The 21,638-nt window shown below is 42.6% G+C and overlaps 1 protein-coding gene across 2 annotated transcripts in view; it reads right to left on the bottom strand.

Moving 5' to 3' along the window:
- ITGB8 (integrin subunit beta 8) overlaps window positions 1-11,357 on the bottom strand; it is a 48,265-nt gene extending 36,908 nt beyond the window's left edge. Inside the window, exon 1 of one of the 2 annotated variants that reach the window (XM_051609873.1) lies at window positions 10,907-11,357. In XM_051609873.1, coding sequence (XP_051465833.1) covers window positions 10,907-11,036 — 130 coding nt within the window. In that variant the 5' untranslated portion in view covers window positions 11,037-11,357. The remainder of the gene's footprint in view (window positions 1-10,906) is intronic. The other variant, XM_051609874.1, reaches the window with a different exon arrangement.
- Window positions 11,358-21,638: the final 10,281 nt, after the last annotated feature.

Genomic DNA, 21,638 nt, shown 5'->3' with positions numbered 1-21,638 from the left:
GAGGGGATGGGCAGGAACTTTCCCAGCTAACACACAGCTTCTCAATTCACTTCGGCTGAATGTGCAGATACAATGAAAAGCATTATAAAAATGTTACAGGGGAAGGGGAATTTTTTCCATTATTATTGTGTCTGACACTTACTTGCTCAGATTACAAGGAAAAAATGAGTGCCTGTGCTTTAACTGCCACTCCTAAAGCCTAATCCTGGAATTAGGGTTTTCTCCCCCTCTTCCAAACAAGGAATAATTCTCTCTACGCTTTGCAATGCCATGCTTTAAAAACAAGCTTTGTCACCACTGTTTTTCTAAGAGGGTTACAAGGTACACCTCAGAATTAGCCTTAACAGGTCCTTGCCCAGAAAAGGAGATTTCAACTTGAAAACTGTACATCTATTATGCATTATAGTAAGTTCCTAAGATTACTTGACAAAAGAAAACCAGACAACTTTTCTGCCTTTTTTTGACTTACACACTGGATTTAATAATAGGTTTCACTTCTCTGTTAAAGGTTGTGCACTTTAGTTTCTGTACACAGATTTGAAAATATCCTTTACCAGCAAGAGAAACAGCAGTAAACTAGAATTCAGTATGCAAGAGACACAGGTGTTTGCTAAGAAAAATATGTGTAAAAGAAGGTGCAAAATACAGCTGGCACTGTTAAATCCTGAGCCCTGGAAAAATATTTCTGTAAACCTGGCAAGTGAGTTAAAGGAAAAATACTTTTGTAAACATGGCAAGTGATTAAAAACACCTTTCCATTAAAACAAACAAGCAAACAAAACCCCCCTGAAACAACAAGAACAAAACTTTAGACCTTCTTTTTCCATTAGTAATCAAAACAAGCAAACAAAAAAACAACCAAACAAAATGTTACAGTGTTCCTAAAAAGAAAAATGGAGTATACTGGAAGAGTTACACAGTAATGTGGCTCTAGAGAAGACAAGATATATAAATGAGACATAAACAAGAAATATACATGCACATCAGGCTAAATGCAGGGAAAGGCATCACTAGCAAACCAGTCCCAGTGGCTGATATTGGCTCCAATATCTGCCAATATCTCCCTGATACTTTTGGGGTTCCCCAATTGATCTGCATTACAATATGGACACAGTGCCCTGTGAACATGAGGGGCATTACTGACGGTGGCACAAATTTTATAAAAAGCCATCAAAATGCAAAGTAATGCAACAATCTGCCTCATTGTATGAGAGTTCATGCCTTCACAAACTATGCAGGAAAACAACCAAGATCCTCCTTTTTTGCACACTGTGCAAGCTCTGAGCGACTCAAGAGAACTGATGCTGGGTATCAGCTGAACAAGGCAAAGGAGGAGGAAAAAGGGGAGACCTCAGTCAACACAGCATTAGGAAAGCTCTGGCAGACAAGGGCAGTTACAGCTCCTGCTGGAGAACAGCAAATGTATCAGAAGTCTGCTGTGTAATGACACATTCAGATGGAGCTTCCAAGCAGCACATGGTCACTTCCACAATTAGGGAACAATATAGACACTAGGCTTCAAGGAAGTACTCCTGACACCTCTCTGAGCCTGCATGTCTTTCACAGCCTCATCCCTCTGAAAAGTTCCATCACTTGTATGAATATTACACATAATTCAAGAGGAAATCTTGGAGAACTGAAGTCTCACACAGATGCATATAAATTCAAGTTTTTCATGTATATATATCAATTTAAAGGATTTTTAAAATTTTGTTAGAAAGATGCATATAGCAACATTTTAGAAACAGTACTACCCAAAATAGGTGCTGATATAGCAGTGAGGACTCACAAACACAACATTCAAACCACAACCTCAAACATGACCTTGGCTGTGGGAGACAGAGCTGTTGACTACTGCAAACTGACTTGGTTCCCAAGCCGCAATACAGAGTGAAAACAAGCAATGTAACCTTGAAATTTTTCAGAACACAGTTTTTGTTCTTGGCCAACTTTACTTGTAGCCTCTCCTTTCTATGACACTTCCTGCTTTTATGGGAGATGATTAAATATTGTTGATAAAATCCATGACTGCAAACGAGTCAAAAACTATTAGGCTTCTGAAACCAACCCGTTCTGTCTCCTGCAAATAAAACCATACAGAACAATTTATTGTGATTGTATCATTAGAAGAGACTAATTTCCCACAGCCATTAGTTTTTATGGTACAGGTTGGAAGATCCTGTTTGCACAGCTTTGAACCAATAAAAATGCAAAGCATATGGAACCAGAGAGCTTAAATATTTTTTTATTACATCCCTTGATTTAAAGGGAACTTCAGAGCTGTGTTAGCTCCCTTGTTTCTTAGGATGGAACATGGGCATAGGAGTCATTATACTCTAGTCATTTCCAGCTGCTAGAATCTCCCTTCGAGTTGGACAGCTTGCTGCTCGAGTAAAGCCTGGAATGGCTACTGCTGCATTTCAGTGCTTACTTAATTTCTTGTGTATTAGTAAGCACTGCTAGCAAGTAGCACCTCAGCAACCTAGAATGGACAGTATATTCCTGTGTGTACTATAAAGTCTTCACCTAAATATGGGGTCATGATGAATACAAAGGTAGACACAAATGACTATTTTATTGCCTGGTTAAGAAGTTCAACCTTGAATAAAAGAAAAACCTGAGCTGTATCTCCCAGCACCTTCTATAGCTCCACCTCCTCAAATCAGGCCCTCTGCCCTCAATCACATCCCTAATCTACATTTCTGTTGCATATCAGTCTTCTTCAGTTTCCTGTTTTCTGCCCCATAAGAGCACTACCTCTTCCTCACTCTGTGCCCTCATTCACAGATCCAAAAGCAGTGCAAAGGATGGGTAACAGCTCAGAGCTATTTATTCCCTAGGAGTGTCACCACAGCCCACCTGATGGACACGATCTTAGTCCTTAGCAATGCAAACAGCTCACTTCACTTTTATCTGCATACACCATGAGTTGGAACAAACTTAATTTGCATTTCAGACCATAATTCTCAAAGCTGAAAACCTAATGTAATGAAAAACTGCATGTATGCGTGCAGTAGGAAGACATGTCAGGGTTAAAACAACCCCCTGGACACATAATATGTAGTTTACACTCACAATGAGAAAACTTCAAGAATATAAAATAAAAACTAAGACTGGTGTTGGAGAAGATAACCACTGTTCTTCAAGGACTTAGAGTATGTAGTGCACAAATTTGGGAGAAGCATTTATTCAGCAGGGCTATTTTAAAAACGTTATTGTTTCTGGAATACAAAGTGTTTGGTATTTCAGTAATTTGCTTTTCAATAGGGTTTTCAATCTGCTAACATGGTTATTGGCTCCAAGACAAATGGGATGTGGTAAAAACTTTCTGGGATTTTCTTCTAAATTACTTTTGTTACTTTTATTCTCATTGAATGCAGAAACAGTCAATTGTCATATTTTAATCAACTATGTGATAGCATAGCAAAAAAGCGTCTTAAGATCCCATTTGATGATTAACAGCTGAATTAAAAGTTCTTCAGAGGTAAATTAGACTACAGTGCTTTCCTGAATATACAGATAAAAATTGGTTGAACACAAAGATCTTTTAAGAGAATGCAGAAAAATGAGCTTTTCAGGTATGAAATACATGCATTGTTCACAAATAAAAAACCCCCAAACCCAAACATAATTCTCTAGGAACAGACATTGGCCAAACTCCATTTTAGGTTGATATTGCAGGCTATAAAATACGCAGAGTTGCAGATTAACTTCAACTAATGGTGCACACATACTGTTTGAATGCAAACTTCTACATGTGGTTCTGCTACTAAGTATTCACAAGTGTCTGGTTTGCAGGTGCTGTTTGAATGCTCTGTAACAAACAGCTTCAAACATGCAAATTCAAGATTTTCAACAGGTAGTAGTTTATTTAATGTTCTGAAGTAATGCTACAACATTTCTGACAGTAAAATGCAATTCAACAGCTTTGCTTAGATTGGGAGAGCATGCTTGCTGATGTCCATAGTTTTATTTAGAAAATTTTGCATTATTTGTACTGTAAGGTGTCACAAATTTTATTATTTCCTGGGAGTCCTGTTTGTACAAGATGGTGGGATCTTGGTTCAACTTTCCAGCAAGAACCCACACCTGAAAAAAGCAACTTGTCCTCAGCACAGTACTAACCCCTGTCATCCTACAGAGATGAAATGGAAGTAAATTGTACTCAAGAACAGTAGAACAAGTGAAATTCACTTAGTCTCATTCCCTTAAAAGCCAAGAAGGAAGAGAATTTATTTTGGAAAGGGCAGTTACTGGTTTAACCAGACTTGAACTACTTTTGCAATGCTACCATACCTCATGCAGCTGTATTCATAACACAGCTACAACAGCAGTAAAATACCAAAAATACTTCAGTTTCCAAGATTTGAACCCAATGAAATATTGCTGCTAACAGTTTAAGTCCCAAGTCAGGGGGCAGAGAAGGGGCCCGAAAAGAAATAAATACACCATTCCACCTACCCAAAGCTATAAAATTTTCCCCCTTCAATAACTGAAGTTAAAATCTGTGTTAATACATTTTGATAATTGCAAATATATCAGACTCATTACTGTCATCATGGGCGATAGCAGGCATATGCCAGTGAAGTCATGGGAAGCACAGAAAACATATGAAGAAAAAAGTCAATTATGAGCTTTGCAAACTTTTCATCTTAGGCAAATATAACAGCTAGAAGCTGTTTTTTTGGCAGCTTTCTAATGGTGTAAATTCCGATCATCCTGAAACACATATTGCTCAAGGGGTTATTCTTGTTCTGCCACCAGAACAAGGGGGAATCCTGAATGGCTGGCAAGAAGCTTACTTTTCTTCTTAAAGAAAGGTTCCATTACAGTGGACAGTGAACTAATTCATGAGAGCCCTACTTCCCTCCCAATAGCTAAACTAAATAGCCCAAGTCCATTTATATAAACTGCCAAAAGAAAAAAATAAAAAATCTTTCAATAAAGTTTGAATGCTTAGGGAAGAAAAACAGACCCTATCCTACTTTGTCCACCATAAATTACACTTATTTATGTAGATAAGAAAGAAGTATGACATCTTTCCACTGGTTACACGTAAGTCAGCAATTAGTAATGGACACATCCATGAGCTTAGAAGAGAGATTTTGCTGGAAAGGAGGACATAAGTAGTAAGAAAAACACCAAGGCCCTAAGAATTTGATTTTAAAAATCCACAAAAGTTTGCTAATGCAGAAGAATTTATATTCTTCTCCAGAATTTTGTTTTCAGTGCATTTGACTTGAGAAACCAGCTTTATGCCAAAATATCAGCACTACCAGTTACAGTGAAGGTACAGGACAGCTGTTTAACATCTTTGTTGATGACATGGATGATGGGATTGAGTGCACCCTCAGCCAGTTTGCTGATTACACCAAGCTGTGTGGTGTGGCTGACACACTGGAGGAAAGGGAGACCATCCAGAGGGACCCTGACAGGCTTAAGAGGTGGGTCCATGCTGACCTCATAAAGTTCAACAAGGCCAAGTGCAAGATCCTGCATATGTATCAGGGCAATCCCAAGCAAAAATACACATTGGGCAGAGAATGGATCGACACCAACCCTGAGGAGAAGGATTTGGGGAGATTGGTTGATAAGAAACTCAACATGAGCCAGCGATGTGCACTTGCAGCCCAGAAAGCCAATTGTGCACTGGGCTGCATCAAAAGAAGCGTGGCCAGGAGGTCAAGGGAGGCAATTCTCCCCTGTACTCTGCTTTCATGAGATCCCACCTGGAGTACTGTGTCCAGCTTTGGGGACACCACCACAAGAAGGACATGGAGCTGTTGGAGTGAGTCCAGAGGAGGGCTACAAAGATGATCAGAGGGATGAAGCATCTCTGTTATGAAGACAGACTGAGTTAGCGTTGCTCAGCCTGGAGAAGGGAAAGCTTCTAGGAGACCTTACAGCAGCCTTCCAGTACCTGAAAGGGGCCTATAGGAAAGCTGGGGAGGGGCTTTTTTACCAGGGTGTGTAGTGATAAGACAAAGAGTAATGGTTTTAAACTGGAAGAGGGTAGATTTAGGTTAGACAGTAGAAGACATTCTTTAGTGTGGGGGTGGTAATACTCTAGAACAGGTTGCCCAGAGAAGCCGTGGGTGCCCCCTCTCCAGAAGGGTTCAAGGCTGGTTAGGTGGGGCTTTGAATAACCTGCTCTAGTGGGAGGTGTCCCTGCCCATGCAGGACAGCTGGAACTACATGATCTTTAAGGTCCCTTCCAGCCCAAACAATTATATGAGTCTATGAATTTTGGCAAACATATTATTTTAGTGTCATCAGTGTATTTTAAGAAAACTGAGCAAACTTCAAAGCTCAAGACCCAATGCCATTCAGCTTGTCCTTCTTATCTTCAGTCTCAATCACTGCCTAAGATACACCTATCCTGATATTTAAAGTGTATAGGCTTGCTATATGCAGTTTTTGAAATGTACATTGGTAACAAAATAATTCATGCATGTAACATAGATTTTATTAGTACAATAAGGCTAATGTTTCTTATGTAAGGCCTGTTCTAAAGAAGTGAGGTCCCTAGTTTCCAAGGACTTAATTCCCAAAGTAATGATTATGAGAAAGTCTTGATAAATATCAGCAGCCCGTCAACTTACACAATTTCTTCTCTCATACTTCCTACTGTAGATTAACAACTAACACAAATTGTCCTAAATTCAAGACACAACTAATGTGGACATGTCATCATGAGTTCTTTCAAAAGACTTGAAAAATATTAGCAGCATTTATGTGCTTCATGAATTATAAGGGAGATTATAATCTGATGTTTTAATGTCCTCGAACATACATGCAGATGAAGGCTTACTTGGTGAAGATTTTCTTAAGCTTCTCCAAAGCTCACAATCATACATCTTTCTGAAGTTCTGCAGATGTAAATTAAACTTGGATTGTACTTTAATGGAAAATTTAATTTATTCATTCAGGCCTCTTGATTAATGGGGTATATAATTCTTGATTTCTCTGTTGCAACTCCAACGTTGAAAGTTTAAGGACTAGAAAAGACGCTACTGCCTCCTCAAACTGCTATAGAGAGCATTCCCGCTGAATGCAATCTTCAGGCTGCCTTCAGCAAAACCATGTCCTAAATGACAGAGTCAGCCTCCCCAGGACACCAAGAGATACTGCTCTTCTAGTTGGTAGAATGCCCATCTCCTCTCTTTTCCCACTCTTGCCCCATCTCAAACACCTGTGGCATGGAAACAGTGTAAAATGCTATACATGCAACCACCAGCATCATTCAGCTTGCAAAAACCATACAATAAAAAAAACCCTAGCATATAAAACCCCTGAAGAGACATGAAATTGCAACAGATTATGAGAAGTGTGCAATCTGCAAAGCAAATTTGTCTGTGCTATTGGCATATTATGCTCCTTAGGCAACGTGCAGATAAGCAAACCTCCCCCTCTTCCTCAGAACTGCACCTACAGCCCTCTCACACACCCAGGTTGGCTTTCCCAAAGATGGCCCAATACCCCCAGGGAGCAGATCACCCACACAGACTCAGGAAATTAAAAATGGCTTTTGTCTTCTTCTTGGATTGTTTTAAGCCTTGGGAAATGCAGAACTGTCTCAGTGCTGGGTATCCCACACAACACAGCTTCTTCCACTGAGCCCCAAAAGGAAATGGGCCAGCACAGAAGAGAATCAACAAACGCTGGTTAAAGCTATTATGATACATCATTTATTTCAGACTTCTTTGTTTGTTTGTTGTTTGTTTGTTGTATTTTTTGTGTGCAGGGACATTTCCTGACCACCTCACTTCAAAACCAGCTCTTCCATGGGTGGTTTGAGTGACTATTCATATTCCTTTGGAAAGTAACATTGTAGTTATTTATTAAACTTTCTAACAAGAGTGAACACACATGAAAATCTGATGTGACAAGGCTGGCAAAAATCCAAAGACCCAGATGAGGGAACATTAATGAATCTGTTTGGCACCAGAAGTCATGCTATTGGGATAAATCAATTAACACTTGTTCCTGCCATGATCACAGATCCCCTGCTTTCCCCAACCCCCTAACTGGTCTTTCCAAATGACACTTCATAGAAAACTGAAAATACCAACTTTCAACACGTCAAGATATTTGTCAACCATGACTGTGTAACAGAATTGTTTTGTGACTGTTCTCCAACTCTTTAATTAGGGTTTAAGAAAGATCTTCATGCCATCCAATCTCTGGGTGGACATCAGAAGTAAACTCTTGTTTATTTGAGGTTCCTACAGGAATATTTCTGGAAGCACCAAATACCTTAATTTTCAAATTTTACTATATGTAAAAACTTTTTTTTGAGACACTGCTGAGACTAGAACTACTGTCCTCAGTTAACCTTGACCAGTCAGTCATTTCTCAGTATTTAAGCCCTACATATTCCATATGCTTATACAACAGATTAAAACTTGAGTTCCAACAGGTTAGTATCTGAAGCAGGCAAGGGAACCGCTTCCACTGAAGAGAGCACTTACACAACTGGTTAACAAAATGCATACACGTGCTCTTGCTGTATAATCCAGCTTTTATTCAGTTCACTGGTTTACATCTCTAGGAGTCTGTCAGGTTTGACTGTTTAAATATAAATTCTGGATCTGTAGAAACCACTATGGAACTAGCTTCATTCTTATGTCAGGTATTTGTTTTAGTTGGCTTAGTGAGCTGCAAATTTCCTTTGGCGAGACTTACTGAACAAGGCACCCTTTGTAGAAGGCAGCTACACTAACCTTTTTATCTGAGCTTACAGAACCTTTAATTTGGGACTTGCAACTTCACAGTGCTGTGAGATTTCCTTTTGCGCTCCTCATAAGTCCAAACCCAGGGCCAAATTCTACCTTTACATATCCCCAAGGGGTAACTCACAACTCAAACTGGAGTTTGCAGAACAAATACCTCAGGTAGCATCAAACTATCCATTTTTCAATTAGAAGAGCCACAAATGCTCCAACAAGAATGAACAGACTTGAGTTCCATGTACTTTTCATATTTGTTCCAGTCTCTTTTAGAACTGAAGATTCAATGAAACAGATATACAGGTTCTGCCAACTCTGCACATAAATAATCCAAACTTGCTGATAGCATGGGAACAGCATGACGCTCTTCTCCATGCCCAGCACTGTCAAGGCAGAAGAAAAGAGGAGTGGCTGCTTCAACAAAGCTGAGCTGCCAAATAGCTGTACATGGAGCTGTTGCCCAGCGTCTCTCAGAGCAGCCTGCAGAAGTTCAAGGAATCCAGGTGGTGCTGCACTAGCTGATAGAGCAGTCACAACAAAAAGTAAAAAGCACACAAAACCAACAACAGTAATAATGAAAAATTTAATGTGTTCATTCACAGAAAAACAAGACACTACTCTTGCTTCAACTGTTGCTCCAGCCTGTAAAGTGATTATGTATGAAGGAAAGAATTCAGTGTGACTTTCAGCTTTCATGAATTAGCAGAGGTTTCAAATGAATAGGGAAAAAACATTTGAGTTAGTCTGCCCAATCTGGGAGCTGCTGTCAAAATATACACGTAACCCATGATGTATCACACATGTATATTTTCACTATCAAGCACAACAGAGAGCAAGCATCGTTTGGCTCAGAAGCCACAGGCACAGTCTTCCTCTATGGCATTCTGTTCTGGTACGTTATTTGCACTAGTGTGTACCCAGCAGCTACACTCGTAAGCAAGCACAGCACTGCACTCGGGCACAGAGCTATTCTCTCCATAAAGTTTCAATTAGCCTTTCAACTCAAGTATGTTGCATGAAAAAGAATCTGGGATACGAAATACAAGATGTCATGTTTCATAAAAAAATTAAGAATACTGTATTTTATTTTTCCTATTGACATTTACTTTGGTTTTGAATTCAAATGATGAAGCAAAAAAAGTAAATGATCCTATGAAAGTTAACAAATTATTCCATTGTTTTTAATAGCACTAGGCAAATCCAACTGAATTAGGCATGAATTTGTCACATATGCAATGAAGAACTTAAGAGTAATACATTGTTCCCATTGTAAATCTTATTTTTAGAGGCTACATGTTACCATTTTAAATTAACTGCAGGCTTAAACTTGGAAGACGCAATTATACCACAAAGGGAAAAAATAAGGAAAGGTGACTGACAACTTGATCTGCTTTTCTGAGCACTACTAGTTAAATAAGATCCTTTAGGAAACACTTGACTGAGCTGATAGTCTGATCAACTGCTGTACGGTCTAAGGTGCATTTGCACAGGCTCCTGTCAGCCTGCACGCTTCAAAACTACTGCCAGGGGCTCTGGGAAGCCCTTCCGCGATTTGAGGCGTTACTCACATTTATCAGAGCCTTGGCCACCACCAGCACCATCGCTAGCAGGGAGCTGTCAGCATACACGTTACCCCAAGGTAAAGAGAAGACAATCTTCCCGTAACTCTACCCCTTTTAAATCCTGCCACTAAACGCCACGTAAACGAGTATTTTCTTCCCTAAGAACTGTCCACCCGCAGCTTATGATCCCCCGGGGGCTCGGTGTGCCTCTCCTCCGAGCCACGCAGAGGGTGACCGGGCACTTCAGGACCGCAGCACCCTGGCGCTCGACACTCCCCCGTGGGCTCCCCACACTCCCTGGGAGCTGCCACGGCTCCGTAAAGGCTCTCCCCGGGACGGAGAGCTAATCCCAGGCTCGCACTAGCGGAGCTCCAGCCGCGTGAAGCTTGGGCAGACGCCAGCCGCCCCGGCCCGGCTCTCGCTACAGGTAACCTCCCACACCTCCGCCCGGCCTGCGGGACTGCGTGTGCCCGCGGCGCCGGGCGGCTGCAGCTGTCAGGGCAGCGCCTGGGCATGCCCTCCGCCCCGCACGGCCCCCGCGCCAAACCCAAACCCAGCCACAACCCCAACCCGCCACAGGGCACGGCGAGCAGCCCGAGGGGCTCGGCAACTTACGGCGCTGGCAGAGTCCCGGCACGGCCGCCAGCAGCCGGGCCGCCCCCAGGAGGGCTCCGGGGCCGCGCTGGCACTTGGGCACGGAGACGATCCCCGCGGTGAGGCACGCCAGCAGCGGCACCCACATCATGCGCCGCGGCCGGCACCGTTCCCGCTCCCGCTCCCTCGCCCTCTCCTCGGGACCGCGTCTCGGCGCCGCGGCGTGTCGAGTCCCGGCCCCCGCGGGGGCGGCGGCGGGGCCGGGGGAGGGGCGGCAGCGGCGGGCCCGGCACAGGTAGGGCGTGCGGCGGGGCGGGCGCGGGCTGCCGCACCTCAGGGGCTGCGCCCGCCGCGCCCCCGCGCTCCGCCAGGCGCGGCCTCCCGGCGGCAGCGGCGGCGGCGGAGCCCCGGCCCAGCGCGGAGCGTGGGTCCCTCCATCTGCCTCCAGCCCGGCGCGCAAGGGGCGCCCCGCCGCCCACCCTGCCCGGCCGCGGGGAGGCACTTGGCACCGCGCGGGGAGCGGCGGCTCCGCACCACCCGCCGAGAAACAGCCGCCCGCCGGCTGTCCCCGCCCCTTCGGATGCCGCCCCCCGCCGGCCTCTCCGCGCACCCCCGCCGGGTGGCCGCGCCGCCAGGTGGGCGCTGCCCGCCGCTCTCCCGAGCCGCCGCCGGGGCCGCTTCTCCGCGCCGCGAGGTCGGGGCTCGGGAGAGGCGGACGCGGGAGGGCGGCCGGCGGTGCGGGGCCGCCGCTGCCGCCCGGGCCTCCCGCAGAAGCCGTCGCGCCCCGCCGCTGTCGGCGCGCGCGGGCCCGCGGGCTCCCCCGGTTGCCAGGAGACGGCAGCGGGGCAGGTTCCGCCGGGGGCGGGCGGAGGCGGGGCCGGGCCCGGCGGTGAAGTCACTGCGCCCGCCCGCGCCTCTTTGTTCGGCGGCGGCTCGTAGCGCTCGTTGTTCGTCCCCGCCGCTGCTCGCCCGGGGAAGACGGGCGGAGGCCGCGGGCACCGCGCTGCCCCGCACGCCCCCGCCGCCCCTCGCCCGCAGCCGCGGGGGCGGCCCCGTCAGCGGCTGTCGCCCTGCTGGCGGTTGTTGTCGCCGCGTGAAGCCGGCTGCCGCAACCGGCCGCTCGTGCTTTCCTCAGCCCCGCTTCCTCATCCTCATCCTCACCCCCGCGTCGCTGTCCCCAGCCTCAGGAACACCCCCGCTCCCTCCCCGCCCCCCCCTCCGCGCCGCTGCCCGCAGCGCGCCCGGCCCCTGCTGCGGGCCGGCGAAAGGTGCCCCCGCAGCGCCCCCTCGCCCCGCCCCGCCGAGTGCTTCACGTTACCTCAAAATACCTCCCGTCCTGTTATCACTGCTATCGCCCTCCCCGAGTAATTTCTGATCGGAGTTTCCACCCCTCGGGGCGAAGTGGAAGGAACGCAAAGGTTAACCATGCCCTGGGCCGGGGGGAAAGTACCTCGCGATGCCGGCCAGGAAAGCCCCGCCGTGCCTAGGTGTGTGTGCTCCTTCCCGCCCTGCCCTCCGCCGCTTCGGGCTCTTGGCTCCTTGGTGTTATTCTTTTCCCCTCGAGGGCTTCGCTCCCAGAGGAGGCGGTGGGTGGCGGTTTCCCGGCAGGAGAAACGCACCTGAGCATTTCGTCCCGTCACACCGGATTTTGGGCCCCACCGCGGGAAGCGCCTCAGGGCGTCTGTGCTGGGCACGGAGCCGGTGATAGCCACCACTGTGCCACCACTGTGCCACCACTGTGCCACCACTGTGCCATCGCTTCGTTTCTGTCACTGCCGAGGAGATGTCAGTGCACAGGGGTCCCAGAATGGTATCTTGGTGAGGCACCCAAGTCTGCCTGTGCAGGGTACAGCGTTAATAAATCATGCAAGTGCAACTAGTGTAAACACTGTGCTGTTTCACAGTCCTCACAAACGAAAGGCTGCTGAAGCATTTTCAGACCCTGTGCTAAGCCTCGTGCTGCCAAGATAAGGATGGTTTATGATCTGCGTGTCAAAGGTCAGAAACTGAATGCACGTTGCGTTTGCTCAAGGTTGCCGAGGAAGAGGCTGCAAAGGAGCAGCCCTGCGCTCCCACTCTTGGGAGTTTTTAAACACTGTCATCTTTCTGCTTCACCTTGGAAAAATTCCCCATTTCAGACATTTTTGTGTTTGTTATTCCTCAAGCGGCTGTGGCCCAAATGGGGATATGGGATGTGAGAAAGCTACATGCAGTAATAGTAACATAAAAGGGTAGCAACCACATGACTTCAAATATTGTGGCATTCTTGACCTAAAAGCACTTGTGATTTCAGAGGTCACAGTTTCTAACTATGTAAGTGGTGAGATAAATGTCCCATGAGAGCTCATCTCATTCTTTGAAATGAGATGCATTTGTTACAGGTGAACTGAACTCCGTTTACTGCAAGTTGACACTGTAATGTCCGGTTCCTGGATCATGTTGTTGCAAATCCACAGTGATTCAAATGTTTTAGGAAAAAAGGATCCAGGATGAGACATAAAGAAATTAAAGGAAATAACTTTAAACAAAATCCCTGCACAAGCAAAAGTTTCTGAAACTTGAGTTCTCTCCACTGTGGGATTTTCACCTTCATAGGTGCTGATGAGAGGAAGAATACAGCTAATACTCCCTACAGATATATGCTGTATGAATCTCTTTGTCAGATGAGAACTTTAGTTATCATATGCATCATAAAGTAAATGGCTCTGTCCTCAACAGCATGAATTGTCTTGAAAAAAAAAAAAGGATAATTTCGAATATACAGTCTGAGAATATGATAACAAAAATGAACTAGTCTTTAGTTTTAGACTATACTACAGTCTTCAATTTGAACACTGAGAACATGAGAAGGTTCTATCTCAGGACAAAGGCCCTTAGAATAGTAAAATCATAGAATCATAGAACTATTCAGGTTGGAAAAGACCCTTGGGATCACCGAGTCCAACCATCATCCCTGTTCTACAAAGTTCTCCCCTAAACCATATCCAACAACACCACATCCAAACGACCCATAGGCTGCCAGTATTGGGTGAGAACTATGCACCCTGAATAGTAAAAGTCACCATTAACAGCAGTAACACTGAAGCCAAGAGCTGAAGGTGTCAGTGACTGGGCCTCTGTCAGTTGAGGCCACTCTAACTGTTCAAAGTATCTGCTGGTTTATGAAAAATGGAGCTTCTCCCTGTTTCCCCTCATGGGAGAATACCAGGACTTAAAAATATTTACTTTGGAGTGATAACATCTTTGACTATATTATGTAGACAGTGTTTTTAATACATTAGTATAAACCCCATCTCAAAGAACATTATGCAGGAAATCTGAATAATAATTCTAGTTTTGCAAGTGGAGAAACTGAAACATCAAGGTCACATGACAGACTTGTAACCAGAAGTTTAAGACCACTGAAGCTGGATTAAGTCTCAGTCCATTGTCCTATAGACAAGGCCCCTAATGCTTGAAGTAGTGTGGTTGTGGGATCTCCATCCTTGGAAATATTTGAAACTCAACTGAACAAGTCCCTGAGCTACCTGATCTAATTGGACCTGTTTTGAGCAGAGGGCTGGTTGGGGGCTTTTTCCAACCTAAGTTTTTCTGCAAATTTTGATAGTGGGAAACATGTAATTATCTGTTCTTATATTACATGGATACGCAATTTATTGAAGTGTTAGAACTGTGCTTTCTTTCCAGCACATACATTTGCTTTATTGAAAACAAAACAGAATTGTTTATCACAGCACTGGCGAATAGCCTCTCTTTTCAGAAAACAGTTTTGAAAATGGTGCATCTGCAATGAATATTCACTAGAGCTGGTGAAAAAACCCAAAGCATTTCTTACAAAAACCATGTTCCTTTTTTGGTTGGATATTTCCAACCATTTTTCATGTGCCATTTCATGGGGGAGAGTCCAAACCAAGACTGGAAAGGGATGAGTGATGGTGTTTCACAACTTCTAATATAATTTTTTTTTTTTAAATGAAAAATGCATTATGTGTTCATTAGCCTATCATGTAACTATCATGGCATCTTAGACACAATTAAAATTCCCATAGAAAGCATTTTGATATACTTATGTGAATTGCACTTTCCTCCAACTTCCCTATTTCGGTAATTTAAAATCTTGCTGGAGAACAGTAATTGTTTTGGATTTGATGGCTTCACCTCATCCCACTGACATGCTAATTGTATTTATTTGCTCTATAACTAAATAAAAGGATCACATGCTTGTCTGTCAGATACAATTGCATTTGCTACAGCTTGGGTTCTTTTTTTGCACATTTGAATATAAACTGCATCTGTTTCGTATAAATATGTTGGTGTATTTTGCAAATCTTTCATAACCCATCAATTTAAAATGATGGAACAATTCAAATTTAATAGCTGTTTCCAAGAAACAGATTGCCAAGGAATCATAGGCCTGTCCCCCAGCAGTATGAACTATGAGCAATCCACCTATGCTGGTTTTGTATCTGGTGAAATTCTACATATATTCGAACTGCCCTGTGCAATACACAATTTTTTTAACAAAATGTAGTTTTGTCATTTTCATGAAGTTGTGAGCATTTCCATGCAATATATTAAAACTACATACGTTGTTTTTCATTTCTCGGCTCTGTTCTCTCTATGAAAACTGGTAATGTCAGCTTTCAAAATAGAGTGTTTATGCCCCAAAATAGTATTTTCCATTATTTTTTTCATTAATGCCTACCTTAATTACCAGTCCACACTACTGAACTTCCTGGTGCACATGACACAAAGAGGAAATTGTGCATTTTAAGGAAAATCAATAATCCAAAATGACTGATACTCTATTTATAAAGCTTCCAGTGATTTCACGTGAGCATTTCATGTTGGCTTACAAGCCTTGCTTGTGTTTGCAACTTCAGTGGCTTCAGGAGGCCTGCATGAAACAACCTGGCAACACCTGAAACATTATCTTTTAGCATTTACCGTCTTGATGTTGACAGTGTAGTCAATGTTATGCAGAGACAGGTGGAGTAACACCTTTTATTTTTCATACATTCAGCCTGGTGATTTGTGTATACTGTGTCAAACTGCTGTTTCTATTCATCATTTATTTGTACGGGTTTAACTATGAGATTTTTTTTTTTCCTGGTCTAAGTGCCAGCAATATTCCTTCCCTCCTGCTTTCTTATAGTGAATTACTTGTAAAACCCCAGCAGTACACTTCTCTTCCTTTCTTATACAACTGATCAAATTTTAAATTTGTATATTAAAAGTAGAGTATGCAGTCCCCTAGGTATCCCAGATCTTGATCTTGTGTGATTCAGATCTTGATCTTGTGTGCTTCAGTTCTTGCCAGTAGCCCACTGAAAAAGTATGTGTTGTAAGACAATAAACCTGAGATATTTCACACCATTTTGAGAGAAAAAAGCCAATTCAGCTAGATTCTCAACCAAAGTAGTCAATGTGCAGTTGAGGAAGAGACCTCAGGTGAGGAGGTATCAGTCTGCTTAGGGTTTACTAGGTGAAAACCAATGCTTTGAGTTCTATAGAGACACTAATTTCCTAGGGCATCTGTTGTACAGAGAGCTGATCTGTAAATTAGCATTGAAGGGGGGGTCAGTGAATGTGCCGTTGTCCTCTTTTTAAGAAAGAGTAGGATGATTTTTCTAGAGGCAAGCAAGCATTAGAAAATATCTTTATAATCCAACTAAGATGCTCAATAGCATCAAAACATGTATTATAACAACCAAGCAAAGCTTAGGGTTGTTTATTTAAATGCTCTAATATCTCTTTCTGGAAGTATTTACTGAAAAAAAACCCAGCAATATATTCAGTTAATAGACATATTCTGAAAGAAGATAATTTTAATTGTTGTCTCACACAGAGTTTTAAAGAATACTGTGACACTAAGATTTTTCAGTACTTGCACTATGCTTTTTTACATGACAGAACTGCTATTTCAGATAGAAGTTGCTTTCCTCCTTTTGACAACAAAACTTGTGGTGTGCATTGCAAGTCTTTCTGACTTAGACAGAAGAGCTCCCCTGTGGCCTATCTTTAAGTAAAACATTTACCTGGCATTCTTCTAAATGCTGTCAGTAATATTTTCCAGGTATTACACCAGAGATTTACATGCACTACAGCTTGATTTCTGGAAGGAATCGGATAGAAGAGCAGTAAGCCAGATAAGTTTTTTCATTAACCTTATTTCAGTGGGACTTTTGCCTGAAGGAGTGAAGACCAGACCCTGTGTAACTAATCTTTGTCCCATTTTCCTGTGGTCCTTCAATGATTAACAGAAAATTAAGATTATATCTTTTAACTTAGTTTTATATTCACAGAGAACTGCAGCCCACCCCAAAACAGTAATTCCAATTTTGATGCTAAGTGTATGGTTTTCCAGCTCCACTGAGGATGGGTGAAGGCCAGGTTTTTCTCTTGGTAGATCCATGGATGCTAAGGCTGCTGAGCTCCCTTGGAAACATGCATTTCAAAGGACAGTTTGTGACATAAATAGCTTTCCGTTTCTACAGGGAAGCAATAGCCACTGTGAAGTCCAGCAAAAGTCACACACTTTTATCAGGTTGGTGTTTTGTTTGGTTGGTTGGTTGTTTTTTGTATTGTTGCAAGCTGAAACTATCCACATTACTCTGGCACTCCACATTGTTTTGCTTTCTTTTACCTCCACCCATTTCCTTCTGTTCTTGTTGCGTGTCTGCCTGTCTCCTACCTTTCTCTCTGGTACTTGAAAAAGGTATTTAATCTCCACTTAATGCTGAGAGCCAGCTTAGGTGCCAATGCAGTGACTGTGCTTTATATTAGTTTTTGGGTTGTTTTTTTGTTTGGTTTTTTTTTTTTTTTTTGCATTGAAGCCTGTTACTACCATTATGCCTCCCTCCACACCTGCATTAAAATTATTTTTTATTATTCTATTTTTTCCCCCCAATAACTTCTAGATGGATTCTTAGACACTTAACAGGCCTCTTGCTTTCCCCATCTTCCTCCTCTCTGCTTCTTTCACTTCCCTACTCGAGTCCCAAGGTCATGAATGCTGTTGTAGCAACACTGCAATTTCTACCCTCATCCTCTTTCCATGACTATTTGAGCCCTTCTCCATCCCCAGGATTTAAGAGATTGTGTTACCAAAGCTGAAGATTACACATTCCATAACAGTACAGTAGGCCTAACATTATGGAAAGTTTTCAGAGAAAATTCCCAGGTAAGCCTCTGTCACCATTACCTCACTTGTATTTTTTCAGAGGTTTCCTATGTAATATTTTACAAGGAACTAGTAGAAAAAAAAAAGGTAGTATATAATGGAGAAAGAGTAGGAAATATTTCTTGGGACTTCCGAAAGATAAAAGTTCCTCCTGAGAAACTATGGAGGAGATTAACTGTATGAGGTCAAAAGGGAAAGTTAAATTGTGTTTTAGAAACAGCACAAGTATGGTTTAACAGAAATTAAAGTTCGTTTTTAGCACAGTATAGCCTCCATAGATCCAACTGAAAAATATCCTATAGTTACAATGGAAGATTGTAGCTGGGTGATTGATGACTACAAATAATTTTCTCCTGTCCTTAGCTAAGCTGCTCGATCTGGTGCACTGAGTGATGGCTGATGAGTGGAAAAATCCCACAGGCAAACTCTGTGTGTGAGTGGCAGAGGGGGGGAGCAGGAGAGCTTGGGAACAGGGGATGAGAGAGTGTGTTTTTCTGTAATTATCAAAGGTTTCGAGCCTCTCTGATGGATTGCATCTGATCTCGTCTTCAGTCTTGAAACATGTTGTGCACGTTACAACCAGGATGCTCTCTGTGGGGTAGTTATCTGCATATTCCCTCCCCTCTAACCAGATCACTGCTCTAGACTCACTGCTAACATGACAACTAAAATTAATCAATAAATGTTTCATGGAAACATTGAGGAAAAATTGAGACAGACGGGGGCATTTAGAAATGTTTAGAAAAAAAACAAAACAACAACCAATAAAAACATTGCTTACTGATTTTTGCAATTGTTTCAAATACGTGTTTGTATATATGTCTCCTTGCTCCTGCTCATCCTTAGATTGTTATCACTTTGGCATATCACCTCATACAAGTTCATCCCTACTTCTGGAATTTTTAAATTCAAATCAGTAAGTCTTCCATTGTCCAATTCCAGGATCCAGTAGAACTGTAGTTACTGGTTTTACTATTTTGCCATCATGACATAGTAAATCTAAGATTCTTTTTAAAATAATGTAGAATGAACTTGTGGAATTAATGGACTCCAGATAAGAACTTTGTAGATTTTAAAATAGATATTTATATGAATTTTGTGTACCTTTACACTACTCAGGATTAAAATTTATAACAGAGGTAAGCTTTCAAGCTTCATAACAAGAACCAACAGCTGTATGGGGCTACAGAGAAATTTCCCCAGCAGGCATATACTGAAGTGGTCCTTTAAAGGTGATTTCTGCCTTTGCTGAAGCATCTCATACCAACTGTTACTGAAGTCAGGATAAGGCATGAAAGGGACTGTGGGATTCTGGTATAGCTGAGGGACAGACACCACTTTGGGACAGACACTTCTAGCCCTCTTTCTCCTTATTCAGATCCTCACTCTATATTCTATATCCTACCAAAAAGGTTTTGATGAGATTCACTCATCTAAGGAGCAAAACATAACAGTCATTGTATAATGATAGAAATTCTAGATACATAGATGCATTAGAAAAACAATTACCTAACATGTGATTTCATCATGTAAAATTGATAGGTCATTGAAATTCAAATTTTTATAATAGATGTAAAATGCCTGTGCAACAAGTCAGTATTGACCACCTAGTACAGACAGAATGAGTAAGAAGAAATGACTTTGAGTTGATTGATGGAAATTATAGATAGTTGTAGCTAAACAGAGAGCTGAGGCAGAATTCTGACAGTTGATGCAAAAAGGAGTCAGTGGCCAGGGTATTATTTTCCTTCAGAGCTCCTGCTATTTTCAAGTAGCTTGAATTTCTGAAGAGTGCCTACACAGACCAATCTCTTCTCTCTACAGAGCATAAGACCTACACAACCTGCCTGCTGCCCCCATTCATTTACCCAAATGGGGGCTGGGCAACCCCCTACCCCCTTTTGCTCTTAAGCCGTCTGTTGCTCAGTAGTTAATGCTTTCTTTTGCATTGTTTCTTTATTCTAGATTTCTCTTTACCAAAACCAAGCAATGGATACTATTTTTGTTTGTTTGTTTGTTTGCTAATTAGATTTGCTTTCAAATCCAAAGTATACACAGAGAAAGGAAATTATTCTTTTTTTTGTTGCACTGTTTGTCTCTTTTTTTTTTTTTTTTTTTTTTTTTCCTTTAAGCTCTTTGAGCCATAGCGACTGTAGAGGCTGCCAGTAACAGCAGTGAGCAAGCATGTTTCCATTCCAAACATAGGAATGTCGTCTGACGGTATTCCTCTAAAGAACAATATGAAACCTTTAGGTGGCAGCCAAGGGCTACAGTTTGAATCCCTAGATTTATTAGTGGTGTGGTTTTACGGTCTCTGCTTCAGGTGGCAAAGAGGATATGATGAAGAATTAATTTCTGCTCCATCCAGAAGTAAAGCAGAAGGAATTTCACACACTGGAAAAAAAAAAAACAAAAACAACTATTAAGAATCTGGCTGTGTCTGGATACACAGGAATGCATTTGGGAGCTTTCCTTGTGGTCTGTTGCCCTTCCGCCACCTCCTGTTTCCTTCGGAGTACTCTTAAAAGCACACCCTAAAGTCTAAAATGTTACTCCTGTTAATAATTTTGTTGTAAAAACGGCATTCAATGTAGTGCTTTCACAGTGTGTTCAGAACATGAATGGTAACGTGTGTCTGGATCTGGGAGGAGGTTGGAAACCCTTGGTAGTCCCTGACATGCATCTCCTCTACTTGAGGGCCCACCACAGCAGGGTGGCAGGGGCTGCTGGTCCCCTTGGCTCTATGCCACTGGAATACCTCTGCACCTCTCCTGGACAACCTGGAGCATGCCATGGGAGAGTGTATCCCAACAGTGGTCATTTAAATGGTATCTTCAGGCTTATCCCCATGCCACTCTAAAACAGAGCTTTGTGAAAACAAAATGTTTTGGTTTGTTAACTTACTTTTTTTTTTTTTTTCATAAATTGGACTTGTCAAAATCCTGCAGTTAGGTTGCTGCATTAGAAGTGTTGAAATTCTGCTGAAATATCTTCTTACGATATGTTAATAAGTAATCTAGAGATGTCAAATTGTTTGTTGATGGAGATAAAACTACTTGAAAGAAACTGTAGACTCCAGTGACTTTCTATTATGGAAGAAAATGCAACTTTGTTTTTAGACATGACTGCACAGATATGTTTTGATACCTTCTGATACAGCACTTTTTTTTAACTGTCATTTTCATGCAAGAAAAGATGGCCACATTTGTATTGCACATTTTGGGCTTTAAAACCATAAAATGAGACATTTATAAATAACTTCATCTGTTTATTGTACTGTTCCCAAAGTTTTTCTTTGTGTAATTAACAACCACATGCAGCTACCAAGCATGTTATTTACCTCTGCAGTCTGATGCAGTATACGTTGTCTCACCATCCCACAGATAAGTCTGAAATATTCAACATAGCCGTGCCAGAAACCTGTATAAGCGCAGGACAAACATCCAAATTTAGCAGTCATACAAGTAATTTGTACTCTGTCTACAAACCAGATGTTAAAAATCAAGTAGTTTAACTTAAATGACTAGAGATTCAATGATTATTTATCCTGGAGAAGAGAAGATTCCAGCG

This window comes from Apus apus, chromosome 2 (genome assembly GCF_020740795.1).
Source record: "Apus apus isolate bApuApu2 chromosome 2, bApuApu2.pri.cur, whole genome shotgun sequence".
In the NCBI taxonomy this organism is placed as follows: domain Eukaryota; kingdom Metazoa; phylum Chordata; class Aves; order Apodiformes; family Apodidae; genus Apus; species Apus apus.
The sequence above is the reverse complement of the archived record's forward strand: the minus strand, read 5'-3'. Positions and strand labels throughout refer to the sequence as shown.